Raw genomic sequence first — 20,756 nt, 5'->3', positions numbered from 1 at the left:
GCAGGCAAGCAATTCCACTTCTGGATCAGAGTCTCTGCACTGCCGAAGAGTGTCTGGATAGGAAGGGGACATTGTAAAAGGGTTTTATATGGAGCAAAATGTGGATAACGCCATCAGCAGCAAGCCCAGGAAGAGTTAAGGAAGCCAGAGGGGTCTCCAATCGTGGAATGAAGTTGGCTATTACTTCTCACCTGACTTTCCCCTCTGTAGGCTGAGGACCTGCACCCTTCCAGGATGGAGATGGGGAGCACCCAGCAGCACCACTCTTCCTACAGTTGCTCCCTGCATAGAAATCTTAGGCCCCTGGATGGAGCCCATGGCTTTTCTTAGTACCGCGTGGGTCAGGGGTTACCGTGGTGGCAGCAGTATGGAGCCGTTTTCTTACCCTGAAGTAGCACAGACACCCTCTGTCTGGAAACTGCTTAGGAGGCAAAAGGGAGGCCAGCTACCAACCCAGGTCCCTGCCCATGGTCTGTCCTGTGGGTTTCTAGGGGGATGAGAATGGTTTAAGAGAAAGAAGGGAGCCCCTGAAATCTCTGAGTTTCTACGAAATCTCTATGATTTTCTACCTTTCCAAATAAGGCACAGCTTTGAATATTTAGGAAGATAGAGGAAATAGCAGGAAAGGCACAGAAAACGAGGAAAATAACAGGTCTGCCTAGTTCAAAGGAAGTGGAATTCAAACTTCTAGTAATAAAAAGGAACATTTGTGGGCCTACAGACGAGAGCACAAATGAAGGCCCTTATATCATGTATCTCAATATATGTGACAAATCAAGTATGTATCAAATTTAAATATGTTCTTCCTTCTGCTTGGACACATAGTCCTTTATACCAACCTGGACGTTCTGGTTTGACTCTGGAATCCTGATTTCATAGAGTTGTGTTCTGGAAGGTGATGGCTCAGTCCCACATCTGAAGAGGACTTCTGCACAAATGTGGGTACCCTAACCCCTAGGAAAGAGCATGCCTAGGCCCTGGTTGCAGGTTTGAGCCCATTTAAGGCAAGGGATTCAGGGATGCCAAGTGCCCAGGGCATGGCCCAGAAGGGGAAAGGGCTGTGAGTTTCAGACTGTCGTGTCCTCTTGGTCCTACAGACTCTGCCCCATGGGATGGGGTACACTGGATCTGTAGGTAGTTTAATAATAATAACAAGAGCTAATACCTTGTATGCCTTTTGTAGTTTACAGGGCATTCTGACATCAGGATTTTGAGGTATGCAAAAGTAACATCCCCATTTTACAGGTGGATGGGCACCGAGGCTCAGCGAGGTTAGTGATTTGCCCCAAGTCCCCTGATTATAAACCCTGTACCCCGGCTCTACCATATTTCACGAATTGAGGTGGCTATTCCTTACCCAACAGAGCAGAGCCTGAGGGTCTTGAGAGGCAGAAAGTAAGGAAAGGGAAATTTCCTGATATCCTCACAATAGGCCATGTGCCAGCCATTAAATACCAGTTGGTGTGGCACTAACATTTTGGCACGTGGCTCCTCCCACAGAGCTTTGTGAGCAGGAGGCAAGCCACAGATAAATAACCCTCTCCCGAAAGACAACTTTGATAATGCAAGGCCAGACTTCTGCATTCTTAGATCCCAAAATGTGATTAGAAAATGCAGTCAATTCAGTTTTTGTTTCAAAAAGGGTTGCTGTTTGGTAATGGCTCATTTCCCTTTTTGAGTCTCAACAAAGACTCAGCAAAATTAAAAACAGTTACCACCACCTCAGCAACTAATGAGCTCCAGAGAACAGGTAGGAGGTGTGACCCAGACCCTGGGGCTGGAGGTGGTCCTTCACCCCCACCCTGCTGCTCCCAAGTGTCAGGAGTGCTGGGAGGGAGTGAGACCACAAGTTCCAACTTGTCAACTCCAGGCCCTTTCTCATTCCCTCCTCTCTCCCCCCTCCTGCCTCTCTCCTGAATATTTATGGTGAAGGGAGCTGGTAGGAAAGATGCAATTGAGGAGTAAAGCCACTGGGTGCCAACCTTGGGGGCTGGTGGAGAAGATGAGCTTGGCACTTAAAATGCAAAGGCTCTGCCCCAGAATCTGTGAACATTTTTAAGGAACAATAAGTGAGTGTCCACAATGCATTAGCTTCTTTAAAGATTTTCTAGTCCTGAGCCCTCAACTGGAACAGAGCAGACAGAGCGCTTGTCTCTCTCCCTGCGCCAGGTGTGAGCTCCTGACAAGCCCTCATCAGTCTTTAAGGGTCTAGTACAGTGGTTCTCCAAGTGGGTTCTGAAGATACAACCTTCCAGGAGCTGGTGATTAGTGCTGCTTACACACCTGGCTCAATTCTAAACGTTTTATATGCATCCCCAGCATACCATTTAATGTACACAACAACCAGATTCGAGACCCGTAATACGGTCGCCCCATTGTCAGATGAGAAAACAGAGTCAGGTTGAACTTGCCCATGGTCATGCCGCTAGAAGTGGTGAGAATTCAGACGTAGGCAGTGTGGCCCCAGAGCACAGACTCTGGGAACCGTTTGGGACATAACCAGTTTCTGTACTTGACCATGTGTCCATGATGAAGGCGGGACAGGTGTTGGGATGGCTCGCTGAGGTTTAGAGAAAAATGAAGTGGCTTGCCCAGAGGTCAAAGTGAGGGCAGAGCTTGGTCTAAAGTCTCATTTTTCCAGCTATTGCCCCAGGTCAGGCCTGTCTGGGCAGGACCCAGGCAGGGGCCTGGGCATCAAACAGCAGGCATCAGAGTTGGAGGTCCTGGCCCAGGAAAGGGGTGGGTACTAAGTGCTGGCTGCAGGGCATTAACCTGTCACGGGGAAGGAGTTGGGCATTGCAACAGACTGTCTAGGCAGCAGCAAAAAGTGGGAGGAAAACACACTTGTTGAGGATCTGCTATATACCAGGTACTTGTACATACAATATCGGGGCTTATTTAATCCTGCAACAGCCCAGAGAGTCTTCTCATTTTAGACACAAAGTGTCAGCAAGACTGGGCCAAAGTGACCCAGCTAGGAGGTGGCAGAACCAGTGTGGGGACAGAGTCCCAGAGAGCAGTTTCCAGGCGCTCGGTCTCACGTGGAAAGGTGCTGGCTCGGGTAGTAGATGGCCATCAGCTGCGGCTAATTGACCATCAGCTGTAACCAGTTAGCCAATTAGCCACTGATATAACTGCCGCGGCTGCGTTGGTTGGTCAGTCGGTTGGGTGGCAGGCAGAGAAGCAGACAACAGGTTGCAGGTCGTGTGGATCCTGGCTCCAGTGAGACTATATAGTGGTATGACTCCCCTACCTATGGCTCCGTGGGTGTTGCGTTCTTACTTGGGGAGTGGGAGAAGAGACCCCGCCTGATGCCCCGCACGACAAATGGCGCAGCGAGCAGGGTCCCCCGCCTGACAACCAGAATTCCAACCTCGGTCTGTGCACCTAAAACCTATGACTATCTACTCTTCCACCCCACGCTGTAGGCCCTGAGTTCCCTCTCACTTCCTAACCAAGGGCACTTCTCAGTGGGGTGCACAGGCCCGTGGGTCAGCTGGCTGGAGTCTCGAGGGGCAGAGAACACGGCCGTCTTCATTGCTCTCCTTCGGGGGCAAGCTCACTGCAGCCTGAAGTTGAGGTCATCCTCTCAGGCTGATGCTGCCTTCACCCCTCCTGAGTGGCTGACACTTGGGTGGGAGCAGAGGGTGTGCACCCTGCTACAAAGGCCTTGAGCCCTGGTGCAGCTGTGCCCATGTGGGCTGGGGAGTGGGCCTGACTGGGTGTGGCAGGCTGGCTCACTGGCATAGCACAGTCATTATTCTGGGACTTTCTGTCATCCCCATCATCGATGAGGAAACAAGCTCAGGAAGGCTATGTGACACACAGGCTGTGTCCTGTGTGTTACAACCCGTGATCCTAAGACAGGTGCTGCAGCAGCACCGATGCTGGGGGGCGGGTGGGGGGCAGGGCGGGTCTCAGCAGCAAGGGCTGGCGTGGGGGAGGGGATGTGGAACTAGGAGGGCAGGGACTGGGAACTAGACTGGACTAGATGGGGCAGGCGCGGCCTGAAAGCAGCCCAAGATCCCAACCCGACAGGAGTGGTGAAAATGGGCCAGGATCCCTGGGGGCCCATGCCAGCAGGGGCTCTGGCCAGCTGCACTGGTCAGGTCAGCTCAGGCCGGAGCCAGTGCCAGGGTTCTGGGCAATAGATCTACTTGGCACAACACTCCAGGCAGGCCATAGAGTGAGGAACAGGGATGACAGGTATTAAGGACCAAGGAGAGAGGGCTCGAGCAGGGGAGCAAAACGGCAGGGTGGGCAAGGCCTTATGAGTTAAGGAAGATCCGGCTGGATTCTTGTCTATGCCACTTAGTAGTTGAGTGACCTTGGTAAGTTACTTAACCTCCGTGAGCCTCTCTGTATTCATCTGCAGACAGAGGAAATCATGCAGGTAAGGCACCTGGCACAGGGCAGCATTAGGCAGGAGTCTGGGCATCTGACGGACAGGCCGCCCTGGACTCTGGGTCTGTGGCCACATGACTAGTCCCTGCCTCCACCAGAGTCAAAGCTGGACTGGGAACTGGACCGACCTCAGCCAGGGGGTGGTGGGCAGCAGAGACTCAGGCCATGGGCAAAACTGGCCCTGACATAGCCACCAAGGAAGCAATGATAGTAAAATGAATAGCAGACGCTTTCAATCCTAAAGCCCACGAAGTTGAGATAAGCACTGGGCTTCAAATTGAACGTCCGCTGGAATAAAACCTTCTCAACTGATTTTTGGCCCCGTCTCTCCTACTTGGCGTTCTCTATAAAAACATTACATGACCTCAGAAGCTGGGGTCCTGCAGTGACCTCCTCCCACGTCACCTCCGAGCTGAGCAGGAGGCCCTGATCTTCTCTCAGGAGCACCTGAAGACAGCAGGACGAAGGGTCTTTGCTAGTAATTCCCACCCCGGGTTCAAGTCACCGCACGTGCCCACGCACATAGAAACAAGCATTCTCTTAGAAGTACCTGTCACATCCTAGTTGGAGCGTCAACTAATTTGGCTGCCTCTGGCTTTCTTTGTTGAAAGAAAGGAGGAAAATGAAAATGTGTTATCATCTGGAAATATACAACATGCACTAAAAACTGCCACTTGGGATTAAATCAGAGAACTAATAGACAAAGGCAACCTTATGGGACCTCCCCACCCTCACTGGAAACTCCCCTTCTTTTTAGCAAGTTTTGTTTACTCCCCAAAACATGTGATCTAGTTCCACCAGCCTGCCTGGGTCACAAGACCTGAGACCTGGAGCCACCAACCCCCATGAGCTGCTATGACAGTGCCTGCGGGACAAGAACCCCTGACCTCCACCGCCTGCCCCTCTACCTGGAGATGTATTTTTATTTTCTTTCCTCCCTCCCTGGGAAGAAAGGATCCTTTGTGAAAGCCCACTAGGGTGAGTGACAAAGAACAGTGGGCAAAAGCCTGAGGAACTCCACCAGCCAAGCAGCCGGCCCCTTCCAACTCAGAACAGCCCTCCTCCCCCACTGAAGCTTGCACTGAGGCAGTCTGTCCTCTAACCTTCCCCAGAGCTGCACCATCACAGCTGGCCACCCTCTCCCCCCTTCACTCCGCCATAATTTCAGATCATTTCACTAACAGGGACACCTCCTCTACTTCTGAAAGCTGTCCCCCTTTAACTGAGCATGCAAGACCCCCACTATTTCGTCTCCGTGAGCTCCAGGGTGGTCCCCGTGTCCGAGCTCAGAGATCGCTGTTTACTTTAAAGCAGACATGCTGCCCATTTGTAAAACACCTGAGATAAAAATGAGTCACCAGCCAGATGGATGCCCCAAATGATCAACAGCATTGCAAAGGCAGTGCAAAAACCAAGGGATGTGGGGAGGGAAGGTTTCAGGCTCCTGCAAGGGAAAGGAAAGGGAAGAATTTGTTTTAAGACGTTTTTCATTTCTTTTTTTAGGTATCAAGTTTCAAGAAATCTTTCAAGGGTGTCCTCTTCAATTCTCTGCCCAAAGAGAAAGAGTGTCCATCAGCCTGCAATGGTAGGGAACGTGAGCTGCTGCCATTGGGTGCCTAACCGACGGCGTCCCAGGACACCATGTCAGCTGTCTGCAGGACACCATGCAGCCAGGGTACTTGATTTATGGTTCTCAGCGTTGCCACCTGTTGAGGGCAAGCTCGGTTCTTTCTGCGTGACTCTTGGGAGAGAACTCCTGCTCTGCTCTAGTTCCTTTCTTTCTCTCATTCCCAAGCCAGCCTGCTCCCCCAAGAAACAGGCTTGCAGACGACTTGTGGAACCTGAAGAAATAGAAAGGACTTGCTCATGTCAGGCGATTAAGAATGGGGGAGGGGGAGAACGACAGAACCGGAGGGTTACCTTTTGAAACAACAGCTTCAAAATACACAACTACCCAGAACAAACCAGGACAAAGAAACACCACATTCTGCTGACTAAACCTTCAGAGTTCTACTGGTGTTAGTAACAAATAACCCTATGAAAGTGGAGGGGCTGGTGTCCCCACTCTGGATGAGGCCCTGGGCAGGACGGGTACTTTCTGCGCCTCCGCCCACTCTCCACCCTCTCCGCCTGCTCCTTGGCTGTGTTTGGGTCACAGGGACTGGGAGGAGATGGAAGGGAGAGAGGAGAGAATTTACCTCCCGCAGGTCACAGCAGGTAGGCTGGGCCCCAGCCTCCACCCCTTGAGGCCTGGGGTGGAATGGCCTATTACTAGTTCTGAGATATAATACATAACCCCTGAGAGTTCCTACACCCACTTTTCAAATATCCTCAAGTTACCCATTTTGAGTACACTCCGTCCTGCCAAGACCCTAATACAGACACTTCGTTATACACCCAGGTATTTATTACACCATTGAAACAATGACCACGATGTAAACATCAACATTACAAGACCCAGCGCTGACATACAGGCAGCCTCTCTGGAGTCCGAGTTTAGGGAATAAGGTTTCCTGGAAGGCTCGTCTTTCTGGGGTTCCCAGTCTGATGGATAGGTGCTCTCTCACCCACAGAACGCAGGGCACAGGCTTGGGGCTTGGGGCTTGGGCCTGAGGACTGGTCACCCCAGTGGGCCTTCCATTCCAGGGAGACCCCTCTGGTCAGGGAGAGGTAAGCATTCTCACGTCTTGCTGTCAGCTGGAAGGCAAAGGCGGGTTTTGGCACTCACCTCTTAACTGAGTCGAATACTGGCAACACAGGCCCCAAGGGGCTATAAAGGAAGGCGGAATGTAACCATCAGCTAGGAAAGTGATACCCCACTTTGTGACTGTGTAACTGTGTCTAATTCAGATGTCTTTTGGTCTTCACAAGTCTTAGGAGTGTTCTGTTAAAGTATCTGGAATGTCTCTGCCTCGCATGGGGACGGCTCGGGTCAGCAGCTCCCTAGGGAGAGATGAGGCCCCGGTGTGCTCTGCTCTCTGCACCGAGCCCCACGCCAGCCCTCTCGGCACATCCTGCCCATCTCACCATGCTCCCAACCATGGCGCAGCTCGGACACTCTTGCCATCGGCCCTTCTAGATGAGGTGCACGAGCAGGGCTGAGCAGGCTGAGCCAAGTACTAAGCCCACGCACATGTAAAAGGACATCACCACTCCCGTGGCCTCAGCCAGTTCCCTGGACACAATCTTGGGCCCGTAGATGAGGGCCAGGGTGCTGAGGTAGCCGTTGCTGAGCCCCAGCAGGGAGCTGAACAGCATGGGGTAGACATCGGACAGGAAGACCACGGTCTGCAGGTAGACACGGGGCTGGTAGTTGCAGAACACGAAGAGGGGGACAAAGCCAGTCCGGAGCAGGACCAGCCCGGGGAGCACCTTACTTCTGGGCCCTGGCACCTGGATCCAGGCTGTGATCTGCCGGCCACACAGGTCGGCAAAGTTGAACAGGAGAAAGGCAGTGAGGGGGACGAAAAACTTGGTCGACCACGGTGAGCCTGAGCCCTTGTCAAGAGACTCGATGTTGGTGGAGATGGCGGGGAAGATGATGCTGCTGATGAAGAAGAGATAGATGATGCAGAAGCCCAGGCCGGCCGTCTTCTTCAGGATGGGGCGGAGGGGTGGTGTCATGGAGTCGCTGGACTCAGGGACCACCAAAGGGGTTCTGAGAGAGTCCTGGGGCGTCTCCTCTTCACCAGAAAACACATGGGACGGCCAAACAGGCCTCATGTAGTACCTGCAGAAGGACAGGCTTACAGTCAGAGGGCTCCAGAAAGAAAAGTTGGGGTTTCCAAGGACAAGGGAGGGGACTTTTAGCCCCAGCATGTGAAGCCCCGCCCCTGATGGCCTGCAGCCCCCGGATGCGCTTAGGTGACATGTGCAGCCGGGTGCCAGGGGGAGGATAGCACAGTCCCTGGTCTGCCTGCCCTGGTGCTGCCTGAAAGGCTGGACTCCAACCTGTTGTTCAGTGATGGTGGTCGTACCCTGAGCAGGGAGCGAGAAAACCAGCTCTGACCACTATACGGCGAGCCTGGGTTCCAGTCTGTGTTTGTTTTGTTTGGGGGAGAGGGGTGGTGGACATAAAATAGCATTCTGAAATACAAATTTTTAAAATTATAGAAGTAACACATGCTTGATACAATGAACCCAAAGAATATGGAAGAGAAATGATATAGAACGAGAACTCTCTCCTCTGGTCTCACTCCTTACATGCGTCTATGGTTAAAAATCTGATGTATATTGGTCCATGCACATGCAAACACCCCGCCCCCACCCCTACCCCCAGTTACATTTCTTAAGCAAAAATGGCATCAAACATATATACCATTGTAAAACTTTCTGTAACAGTATAATTTCTAAATTCATAAATTATAAATACATCATAACTATTATACATAAATGCATACACACAATTGTCTCAAAAGTATCGTGTAACCATGCTTTCACATGGGACACAGGGCTCTGTCTCTCTGTTGCACTGCTGCATATCATTTCACTGTATGAATATACAATTTAACTACTCCCCTACTGACAGACATTTAGGTTAGCTCCATTTTTCTCTACTACAAATAAAGGTGCAATGAATATCTCTATACATAAATCCTTGCACACACAGACTAGTATTTCAGTAGGGTAGATTTCTAGGAGAGGAACTGCTGGATCAAAAGGTTTATACCTTTAAAATTTTGATAGATATTAATTAATGAATTGCTCTCCAAACAGAAGGACTAATTTATTTCTACTCTATATGACCCACCCACCATAACTAAAGTAACCCGTGCTTTTAATCTCTGTGAGAGCACCTGTTTATTTCTGACCACGGGATTGCAGATTGGTGCAGCCACTATGGAAATCAATATGGAGGTATCTCAAAAATCTGAAAATGGAACTACCTTATAACCCAGCAATTCCACTCCTAGGTATCTATTCAGAGAAATCCAAAACTCTAACTCAAAAAAATTTATGCATCCCTATGTTTATTGCAGCACTATACACAATAGCCAAGACATGGAAACAACTGAAATGCCCATCGGTAGACAAGTGCATTAAGAAACTGTGGTACATTTATACAAAGGAGTATTACGCAGCCATAAAGAAGAATGAAATCTTACCATTTGCAACGACATGGATGGACCTAGAGAACATTATGCTAAGTGAAATAAGTTAGACAGAGAAAGACAAATACCACATGATCTCACTTATATGTGGAATCTAAAGAATAGAATAAATGAATGAACTAATCACAAACAGCCTCAGAGACATAGAGGAAAAACTGAGGGTTGCTAGATGGGAGGGGGTGGGGATAAGGGAGAAGGTGAGGGGATTAGAAAGCACAGTCGGTAACCACAAGATGGCCATGGGGATATGAAAGTCAATTTGGGGAATGTAATCAATAATGTAAAGATTTTGTAGGATATTTGATGGACACTTGTCCCATTAGGGAGACCACCTCAGGGATGATGTAGATGCCTGATCACTGCACTGTACACCTGAAGCGGAAGCTGAACAATAATGAATGTCAACTGCAATTTTATATATATATATAGTTACAAGAAGCGGAGTACAGCATTAGGAATAGAGACAGTGGAAATGTAATGGCTGTGTGCGATGTCAGAGGGGTAGTAGATGGGGAGAGAGGGGTTATCACTTTGTGAGGGATATAAATGATAAAATGATAAATGTCTAACTATTACATTGTTTTGTATACCTGAAACTAATAAAAAAAAGAAAAAAGAAAAAAAAAACTGACCACAATTTACAATCATTGTGTTAAGTTTACTGGTTGATCATCTGTCTCCTTTAATAGAAGACAGCTCCCTGGGGCAAGAACCACATTTGGCTGTTTCCAGTTAAATCTCCAGGCATAGAGTAGCCCTTCAAAACATAATTATTGAAAGAACTGATAAGCCTGTAAGCGTCTTTCCCTCCATATTCTCAATATGGAATATTATCAATCTTTTCAATTTTTGCTACTCTGACCAAGGTAGAAAAGGCTTGGGTCACTATGCCTTGCTGTGTGACCCTGCCTGAGTCATTCAACCTCTCTGGGCCTTGGGTATCTGAAAACCAGGAGACATGGGCTAACTGTAGTAAGATACCTCAAATAGAAGGCTTGGTGTGGGCTGAGCGTAAGAGAACAGGAGCTTGGTAATGGCTGGGTTCTGGTTTCAGTCCTGCTTCTGCCTCTCCGTGTGACCTTAGGCCAAGTATGCCCTCCTTTTGGCCTCAGTTTCCTCCTCTGTAAATGGAAGGGTTCTGCAACCATGAGCTTTTGAGATCCCTGCCAGACCTCCCATCCTAAAAGCCTACAGATAACCAGCGGGGTGGTGGGAAGATTCCTCCCCAGAATCATATTTCCATGTGAGGCTGAGCAGGGTGCTTCGGCCTTGAACCCTGTCTTGTTTCACAATCGCTATTTAAAGAAACAAATATTCTTACTTCCCCCTCTCTCAGTGTCAAGTCCTTGCCTTAAGTCTGCTCTCAGGAAGCTCCCCACCAAGTTCCTCTGGCCAAAGCTCTTCCTCACAAGTTCTTCCAAGTCTCACTGTCTCATCTCACCCTACTATGGTTACCAGCTTCCAACAGTGCACGAGGCTCAGTTCCCCCAGGGGGAACAGGGCAGCCCAGCCCAGCCATCCTGGTGCAGCACCTGTGGGTTCCCTTTTAGGTAAGATTTAGTCAGAGCAGCCCCAAGAGCACAGCTCTCTCTAAAGCTCCATGCTCAGCTGAGTTTCTATAAACCCAAGTCTTCACCGAAGTATTAATCAGCAAAGAAATAGAAGCTTCCACAGACAGCATAGCTCTGGGGGTTCTCTGTCTCACGTGCTCAGCTGGGAAGGATTTTGGTTTGTTCAAGTGAGACTGGAATCCAGGGGGACCAACTGTCCTGGTTTGCCTGTGACTGTCCTGGTTTTAGCACCGAAAGCCCTTTGTCCTGGGAACGCCTTCAATCCCAGGCAAACAGAAGGCTGGCCACCCCACTGGAAAGAGACCCATTCAAAGCACTCTGAAACAGGACCCGGAGAGACAGCAGAAGAAGTGGCAGGAACGTCCTGCCTTCTGTTCATTAAGTGACTCAAGAAAACTTAATCAACAGTGACAAGGAGCCAGGCAGTGTATGGGGTGCTGGGGGGACAGTGAGCCAGCCAGAGCCCCCCACCCACCCGGGATTCACAGGGACACTGTCATGGAGCACAACTGGGCAATCTCTGATGGTGGCCCTGAAGGGGCAGGGGAGGGGATGGGCAGGCTCATGGGTCTGTAGCTGCCTGGGATACTGGGGTCCACAGTTTCAAGTCACTCAGGCCCCTTTTATCCTCCTGAGGCCACTGAGGCTGAAGGTGTAACAATCCCCTAACTGGGAAAGTAACCTGCCCCAGTGGAATTGGGGTTCTGCTGATTAGCAAGGTGACTCTCTCACCGGGACAAGGTGCCAGGGGGAATGACCCATGAGGATAGACCCTCACAGTCACAAGCCAGGGGTGCAATGGGATGTGCTGGAAAGGGTGCAGCTCTGGGGACAGCTCTGGATTCAAATCCCTGCCTGCAACTCACCAGGTGGGCAACCTGAGCATGTCTGTTAACTCTCCAAAGCCTCAGTTTCCTCATCTGTAAAATGGGAAAATACAGTAACAACTGTGCACGGTTGTCATGGATAACAAACAAAAACAATGTATACATGAGTGGCTTAGCTCAGTGCCAGCATCTCAAATGGGTTCCTGTGGAGAAGGGCGGAGCCAGGACCCGCCCCTCCCCAGCTCTGCTGGCCCCCACACTGTGGGACCACAGGCCAATCACCTGGCCTTCTCCGTCTCAGTTTCTTCACCTATAAAATGGAGAACATAACTCCTGCCTTTCTTACATCCAATAGCATAATGGATATGAAAATACATTGAGAACAAAATGCAAGGAAAAGTCAAGTGTTGTTTTCAAAAGAGTAACAGGAAGCAAGAAAGAAAAAGAAATGAGACAGAGAAAGCAAGAGAGAGACAAAGGCAGGAAAAGAGGTCCCACAGGGTGGGGAGAGGGCCCGAGAGACCGTGGTTGAAAAAACAGGTTGCGAGTTGGGTTTGAATCCCGACTTGCTGTGGGACCCAGGCAAGCCACTCAACCTCTCTGCGCCAGGTTTCCTCATATGCGAGTGGTAACAATCATGACAAATCACAGCGCTACAACCTCTGAGGAACAGTCGTGAGCATTAAATGAGCAAAGATCCATGAAGGCAGTTGGAGCACAATGTAAGCACAGCGGAGGTGCTCAGGGAATGGAGCTATTAATTCATTATTCATATCCCTCAGGTCCCACTACCACCACCTGCCCTCCCTGTCCGAAAATCTGCGGACTCCAGTTGCTTGGGGGTCCAGCACAAAGCCAACCTCTCAAAAAAACTTTGGCCGATGCATTGAGCAACTACTATGAACCAGGCACAGTTTAAGGCACCAGGATACAGCAGTGAACAAAATCCACATAATTTCTGCCCTCGGGGAGCTCACACTCCAGTGGGGAGATGGGCAGTAAACAAGGAAACAAACACACCATCTAATTAGATGACAGAAGAATGCCACTAAATAACATAAAGAGGTAACCACACATAAAACAAGAATAAACCGAGAGGGGGCCTCACCTGGCGTACTCCAGCTGGGGCAGCAGCAGGTAGAGCCCAACACAGAGTCCGAGGAAGACGTCTGCAGTCAGGAAGAAGGCCAGGGCACTGTCTGTCACGTCACTGGCCAACACCAGGTCCACCAGGGAGGCCACAGCACTGATGGTGCCGCCCATGGCTCCTCCTGCGGAGAAAACAGGACACCACGGCAAAGGTCAGGGGTGGGTCCATCTTCCCTGTGTCTCAGGCCCGCCCCCTCTCTGCTCGGGTTTAACAGAACCAAGACAAAAATTCTCCCTGCTGAGAAAAATGCTGCAGTTCTCACAGGGTCCTGGAGCCTTGGCAAACATGGAGGGGTTCTGCTGCCGTGAGCTCTCTAAGAGGGTATCGGTTTTCATGTCCCGGGCCCAGGTTCTCTCTGATGGGCTTTGAAGAGGCTGCTGTCAGAGGTGGCAAATGGCCGCCAATGTTCTGCCTGATCCCTGATTTCACCTCCCACCCCTGACCCTCCATCTCTCTCTATTGTCCTGCTGGTGGAGTCAGAAATTTCAGATTCAAGGGGCGGGACATCTCAGAGAGTTCCTCCTCTCCCATGTCCATGGCTCAAACCCTCCACCAACCAAACCAGGGAAGAGGCTAAAGGAATGTCCTAGCACAGGCTCTCCTGCTGCCTCCGAACCAGGCTATCGGATCTGAAGAGTCCTTACCGGTGACAAAGTCCCTGTGCCACCCACCCAGGAGCTCACAGCACTTACCTTATACCTCATGGCAGCCGTGGTCGCATACACGTGTGAACACACATGTGCACGCGCACACATACATGCCCACACACAAAACACACATACGCTATACACACAATCACATGCACACGTACACTGTCATACATGTACATCCACACATACACGTCAGTCACACATATACCCACTCACACCCACTCATATATACTGACACACATATGCTATCACACACTTACACACATACACACTCACATGCATGTAACTGCCTCACTACAGGGAATATTCTCTGTTGACATGTGACCATGTGATACCACACCTTTCACTGCTCCTAACAAAGAAACGGATCCAGGGGTCCAAGAACCAAACAGATGTATGTCTGACCCTTGACTCTGCCCCTTGCTCACTGGGACCTGGGGGCGAATGTGACTGATTGGAGCCATAGTTTGCTCATCTGTAAAATGGGGATGATGTTCGGAAAGGGCCCAGCAGTTAGCAAATTTTCAACAAATGCCAGTTCCCTTCTTTGCCACAATCACACAGCTGCTTTTGGGAGAGGAGACGTGTCTTGCTTTTCTGTTGAACCCTTCCAACCATGGGTAGCCACTTGTGCTAGCCCAGAGTCAGCAGTTACATGTGTTGTATGTGTGAGCAGATCATTTACTCCTCTCTGCCTCCATTTATTTGCCTGGAAAATGGGGCTAATACTCATCCTATCATCGCATGAGACCATAGTTAGGGGGAAGTGGGACAGTGAGTGGGAAAAGCGCTGAATACACAGACACAACCATTAGTATCAGGATGGTGTCTGGGGACTAGGCTGGATTGATTGGCTGAATGAATGAATTGCAATTCTCAAGAAAGCAAGAAGTGGCTGACGGCACACAGCATGTGGCAAACTGTTCCGTGTGGGCGTGAAGTGCTTTGTCATTATTTTGTTAGGTAGCTCTGAGCAGGCACCACTTTTCTGCCCGTTGATGCACGGAGCAAAAGTGGGAGAGGGACGGTTCCAGCCTTCATCCCCCATGATGTCCGCCATCACTGCGTCACCCCCACTCTGCCCGATAGCTCTGTGGCTCTGCAGCGAATGGCTCGTGGCCCTGATGGATGAGCCTTTCTCCCCAGCCTTGTCAATATGAGCTCTATTAGCCAGCGGTTGGAATTTGAGGGGAAGGCAAAGAAATATAAGTTAGCATAGTGATTAAGAACACAGACTCAAGAGCCAGAACATCTGAATCCAATCCTGGCTCTACCAATTCTGGCTGTGTGACCTTCAGCAAGTTACTTAACCTCTCTGTGCCTCCGTTTCCTCATCTGTAAAATGGGGATGTTAATAATACTCACCTCTTCGGGCTGTTGCAAAGATTAAAAGGATTATTATGTGTAAAGTGCTCAGAACAGTGCCTGGCAGAGAGATGTGCCATATAAATCCTCTCAGATTCCCAGTTAGGTCCTTGGCTATTTCTGTCCTTCCTACATCAAAGCAGCAGCAACAGGGTAAACCCTGCCAAGAGGCTGCCAACTTCTGAGAAGCTGTAATCCCCACCTGGGCATTTTGTAAGAACTGGGGTTAAACTCGGTAAGACATTCTCCGGCTGCCTCGAGGAAGAGCTCTAACATCACTGCCTATTGATTTTCCTCTCTCTTCTCAACTTGTAGAGAATTTACAATATTATCATCAACAACAAACCAGGCCTCCGGGAGCTCATCCTTCATGACTCCCTACTTTTATCTCATCAGTTATGGAAATACATGCAAATGAGGGGTTTAAAAAAACACCAGCACAAAATGAATGAATTGTTCCTCAGATGCCAACACAGGCAGAATTCACAGATGGGCAGATCTGGATGGAAAACAACGGGGGCTGGGGAGGTGGCACGGGGGCCTCTGGGAGAGTGGGACACCTCGGACTTTCCAGGGTGATGGGTGCCCATGGCCTCACGCAGTGATAACAGTGGCTGAGGGCCGAGGGCAGTTAATAGACATGTGAGTACTGGATTTCAACAGTTTTTCACAAGTTCACGGGAGAGTCCCCTTCCCTAGAAGATTCACAGGTGGCCAGATGAACCTGACTAGCCCTTTGCCAACATAAAAGGTGTATTTGGGCACTGGTCCCTGAAGAGTTAACCAGCAAAGCTGAATGATGTTACATTGAAAAATATAGCCTCTAACAGGATGGAGGGAGATGAGGGGAAAAAGCTTCTCTCTAAGACCAGGGTGACAGAAGGGATGAGAGCCAGCATTTGGTGGCCATTTCCTTCTTGGAGCATTGCTAGGGCATACGATTGTATACAGAAACCTTAGCGGGGGCTCCATTTTTTTTTTTTTTTTTTAATTTCAGGCCCAAGGGTTACCCAGGATAGAGACAGAAGCCTAATCTTCTATCAAAAATGGCAGACAGAGTTGAGGTCACATCTGAACTCGGATCTGCTGACAGTAACTGCTTCTAGAGCTGTGCTGAGAAGGATTTAGAGGCTCAGGAGGAAAGATATAGATCTATTAGCGATGTCTGGCACTGGCGTGGGAGTGGAAATATATTCTTGTCAGGGTATTTGTCATCCCCGCCTCACACTACCTGGCATTATGCACGAATGGGCACACACACAGCAGATTCATTGTGAAATTCTTCTCAAGTGGGCAAATGCTCACAGCACTCCTATACCGGACAGGGACGTGCGGAGATGCCGAACAGAGCAGCTGAGCCCGCGGTCTTGCTTTAAAGGGTGGTGGTCTCCTGGGAAAGCACAGAGTCTTACGGACCCAGCTCCTTTTTATCCTGTTGGGACATCTGGGTAAAAACAGAACTGCTAAGGGCTACACAACAGGCTTAGGTTCAGATTCAAAATGTCAGCTGAGGGGGCTGGCCCAAGTCACACCTCAGCACGCCCATAAAATGCCAAAGTTCAGGGTAGCGGAGGCAATTGCTAGGCTGTCAGCTCCTGAGAGGCTGTGTCGTTCACCTTTGTGTTCCCGGCACACAGCTGGTCTTCTATAAAATTAGAAAGGAAGACAAGACAAAAGGGAGGAAAGAAGGAAAAAAGAAGAGGAAAACGGTAAGGGAAAGGAAAAATGAAGGGAAGGGGACAGGAGCAGGGAAAGGGGGAGAAAAGGGGAAGGAGAGAAAAGAATGCTGTGTCAGGAAAGGCTGCTGGTAGCCAGAATGTTTTCCAAAGTGGCCGTAACTCTGTCCCCCCTCCCACCTGCCCTTCCTGCAGTAGGACTGTCATACTCTCCCACTGAGACACGTGGGTCAGTGTTTTCTCCTCTTGAACCCTATGTGGGCTTGTGGCTATGGTGGAAGGGACCCTAATGGCTAAGTCATAAAAGGAAGACTTCCACCTGAGTCTCTTGGGATCCTTGCTCTTGCAACCCAGACACCCTGCCATGGGGAAACCCCAACGGCCATGGTAGGGTCCAGGTGGAGAGGAACCCTGGCTGCATTTCCAGCCAGTGGCTGACCCAGCCCTGGGTGAACTTCTAGCCAATAGCCAGCACCAACGTGCCAGCCAGCAAGCACGCCATCTAGAAAGTAGATCCCCTGGTCCCCATTGAGCTATCTCGGTTGACACTGTGTGGAGCAGAGGAAAGCTGTCTCCATGAACTCCTGCCCAAATCGCAGGTTTGTGAGCAGAAAGAAATAACTGTTACTGCTCTAAGTTCTGGGGTGCTTTGTTACACAATGGTAGCTAATGGAAACACACGTAACACTTCATTCCTTTCCTGGAAGGGCGGCCACAGGCTCGCCTCTGGCTCCTTCACACGCCCCCAGTGAATGGATCTGGCCGGCTGCCTGGACCCCAGCTCCTACCTGATATCAGCGCTTGGGAATTCCTCATAGGGAAGGAGCCGGTCATGCCAAAGACACTGCTATTGAAGACGATGGAGGTGCCACTGAGGATCGCCATGCAGGTGATGGTGACAGCGAAGAAGCCACGGGTCCAGGATGAGGTGTCCACCTTCACCAGCACGGTCATCACCACGAAGATGGCCAGCATGACACTCAGCGAGGCCAGCACACGGACATGAACTGGAACTCTAGGGCAAGGATGCCAGAAGTGGTTAGGGATCCCCGGGGGGGTCCATGTTGGGCTGGGGGTGCTGAACGCTCTTAAGGGAAGCGGCAGGTGAGCTCCGTGGGTGGGACTATCCACTCTGCAGTCAAGAGGCCTGGGTCTGCGTCCTGCCCTTCCTGGCTCACTAGTTGTGTGGCCTTGGAAGAGTGACTCAGTCGCTCTGGTTTCAGCTTCTGTATCTGCACGACCGGGAGGAGACGGGATCTGCCCGAGCAGTGGCCGTGAGGCTCTCCAGAGGGGAGAAGGTGTAGTGCCGGGAACAGTGTCCGCTCAGGGGAAATGGTCAGCAGACACTGTTGGTCTTTGTCTTGCTGTGAGGTTCAAGGACAGAACATGAGGGCTCTTGAGGAGAGCCCCCTCACCCCTCCTCCTGCCACAGGGCTGAGCTCCTGCTGGCTTTGTCCAGTGTTTAAACAGAGCAACCACCACTGGGCTTCCTTCCCCAGTGGAGTATTTAGCAGTGGAGGTGGGGGTGGGGGGGGCGAGGAAAGAGAACAGAAGAAAAACAGCAGCAGCATAGCAAACACTCAGTACTTAATTTGTGCTAGGTACTCATCTATGCGTTTCCTATATGCTGACTTGTTGAATTCACACACCGGCTCTATTGATAGGTATTCTGACCTATCCCACATGTACAGATAAGGACACCAAGGTTAGAGAGGCTAAGCAACTTGCTCAAGGTCACTCGGCCGCGAACCCGGGAGGTCTGGCTGCAGCCTGTGCTCTCAGAATGACTCTAGTGCCTCCTCTGGAATGAAGGAAATACAGGTGGTCTAGACAAGGGCCAGGGCAGGATTCTCCTGGGATGGTGTTGTCTGTCATGGGCAGCAGCCGATGCCAAGCTCGTGTAGCCCAGGGCCAGCTCCACCTCCCACCCCAGCACTAGACTCTATGCCCCTCCCAGCCCCCAACCTGCCCAGACACCGCTCTGCAGGGAGAAGCAGGGAAGCCTGGCTCCCTGAGAAACAGTGAATTTTTATTTCAAGGAGAGAGAACATCATCAAAAGAGGCTGTTTAAATCATCAGATTAGATTAAGCTTTTAACTGGATTGGGTTTGAAGTTAATTTTTTTTGTTAACCAGTGGGTGGGAGCTGGGAGAAAAGCCAGGTTAGTTATACACAATTTTTGGGGGGTATAAGAAAAAGAAAGACTTGAAAGATAGGAAAAATGTATATGTACATAAATAGGGTGAAATGATGAGAATAAAAAGCATAAAAAGCAAGAAAGGATATTTCTCAAAGTGCTTTTGTGGCCCCGGGCTAATCTGAGTTTCCTTCTGCTCTGGCTGAAGGAAGCAGGTGCTGCCTCTGCTCTGTAAGAAGAAGGAAGCCCAAGAAAGTGAAGAGATGGTTCAAGGTCATGGTGTGAGTCCGTGGGGAGCCGGGATGAGAACTCAGGTCTGCTGAGCCCAACCCATGGCTGTCTGCTAACAGGCATCCTCTCTGCTGTGTTCATTCCACAAGTATGTACTGGGCAACTGCTGTGTGTCAAGCGCTTTCTGGATGCCCGGGACACAGGAGACACATGGGGCAGGCATCTTGCTCTAGTGTGCAAAGCGCTTCATCAAAAGGGCCACAGCACATCTGGGGACATCCAAGGGGCACAAAACCCACCCTGAGAAGTTGCACAGGCTTTTTCTGGAGGTGATACCTGAGCTGGGGCACAAGGTGTATCTGGCTGTGAGAGAGAGCGTGGCACATCCAGGGAACCCACGTGGCCTCTGGCTGCAGGTGAGACTGAGAGCAGAGGAGGCTGGAGAGAATGGAGCCCATCCTGGGGGGCCCTGTCCAGGACAGGGTAAGTGCCAGGACTTGATGCCCAGGGTGGGGCATGGAGTGGTCGTGCAGTCTTTGTCTGCCAGCATCCCTCCCCACAAGAACACGCCTTCTTCTACGCCAAGTTGTCCTGGGGAGGTGTCTGGCCAGCCACAAATGATGGGTAAACGATCAGAGTATCCCAGAGTATGCCAGCCACTGGGTTGTGTCCGGGATTCACACATGAGCCAGGCAGGGCCAGTGAGTCCTTCCTGGGACTGAAAGGCAGACAGAAGATCCCTCTTGGCTGTGTCTGTCGGGGCTGCTGGCTGTCTGGGCTGCGGGCTGCCACCTGGCCAGCTGCATGGGGGAGAGGACACCTTCTGGATGAAGCCCAGCAGACATAGGCAGGGCCAGGGGAGGGCTCAAGAGCTCTCTGGACGTTTGCAATCCCCTAGACCCAGCAGTGCCAGAAGGCAGACCTTACTTTCACTATCCAGGTAAAGAATGAGAAAATCCTTTTTGTGTCCCCATCGTTTGTTACCGAGAGTGCTACTATAATAACACAAAAAGGCACATCAGGGTTTCGAGCTGGGGACCTACAAGCTGTGGGTGCCCTACCAATGTGCCCTCCCTTTTACTAGGCGTCAGGCTGCAAGTGACAGGTAATTAACACCTCCTAAGACCAACCTTCCACCAGTGCCTGGGACTGGGGAGATAAATAGCCCAGCTACCGCCCTCTTGGGTGTATGTTCCACAGTGGACCCCAGAGTTCCTCAGGCAGGTCAAGCTCAGTCACCCTCTGTGGGTACTAGCTTCACAAAGCATTCTTTATTGGCTGCCTTCCTTCCCTGGTCTCCCTGCCCTACTCTGCTTTCACCTCCCAAACAAACTCTTCACACTGGAATCCTTGTTCCTGTGTCTGTTTCTGGGGAACCCCACACTAAGACACACCTTCCCAGGGTCTGCAGGGATCTAGGCCTGGGAAGAAGCTGGTGGGCAGCCAATGGAGCCCCTGACCCCTGAGGTCCCCAGCTGTCTATGTAAGTGCCCACCGGGTGCCCTGGAGACTGGTGGCCAGACCTCACCTCTGCTCAGGGTTATCTTACACACTCAGCCCTGCCACACTGCACCCCCACCCATTTCCAGAAGCTGGAGCTGCCCCACCTGCCCCCAAAATAAGAGCCAGCAGGG

The 20,756-nt window shown here is 50.7% G+C and overlaps 1 protein-coding gene across 1 annotated transcript in view; it reads right to left on the bottom strand.

The window, feature by feature from the left end:
• Positions 1-6,789: 6,789 nt before the first annotated feature.
• Positions 6,790-20,756, bottom strand: part of SLC29A3 (solute carrier family 29 member 3) — a 42,534-nt gene continuing 28,567 nt past the window's right edge. Inside the window, exons 4-6 of the mRNA XM_019745985.2 lie at positions 17,543-17,769; positions 13,022-13,184; positions 6,790-8,134 (exon numbers count right to left, since the gene is read on the bottom strand). Coding sequence (XP_019601544.2) covers positions 7,480-8,134; positions 13,022-13,184; positions 17,543-17,769 — 1,045 coding nt within the window. The 3' untranslated portion in view covers positions 6,790-7,479. The remainder of the gene's footprint in view (positions 8,135-13,021; positions 13,185-17,542; positions 17,770-20,756) is intronic.

This window comes from Rhinolophus sinicus, linkage group LG07, assembly GCF_036562045.2.
Source record: "Rhinolophus sinicus isolate RSC01 linkage group LG07, ASM3656204v1, whole genome shotgun sequence".
Lineage (NCBI taxonomy): Eukaryota > Metazoa > Chordata > Mammalia > Chiroptera > Rhinolophidae > Rhinolophus > Rhinolophus sinicus.
Note: the sequence above shows the minus strand (reverse complement) of the source record. Positions and strands in the feature narration are given on the sequence as shown.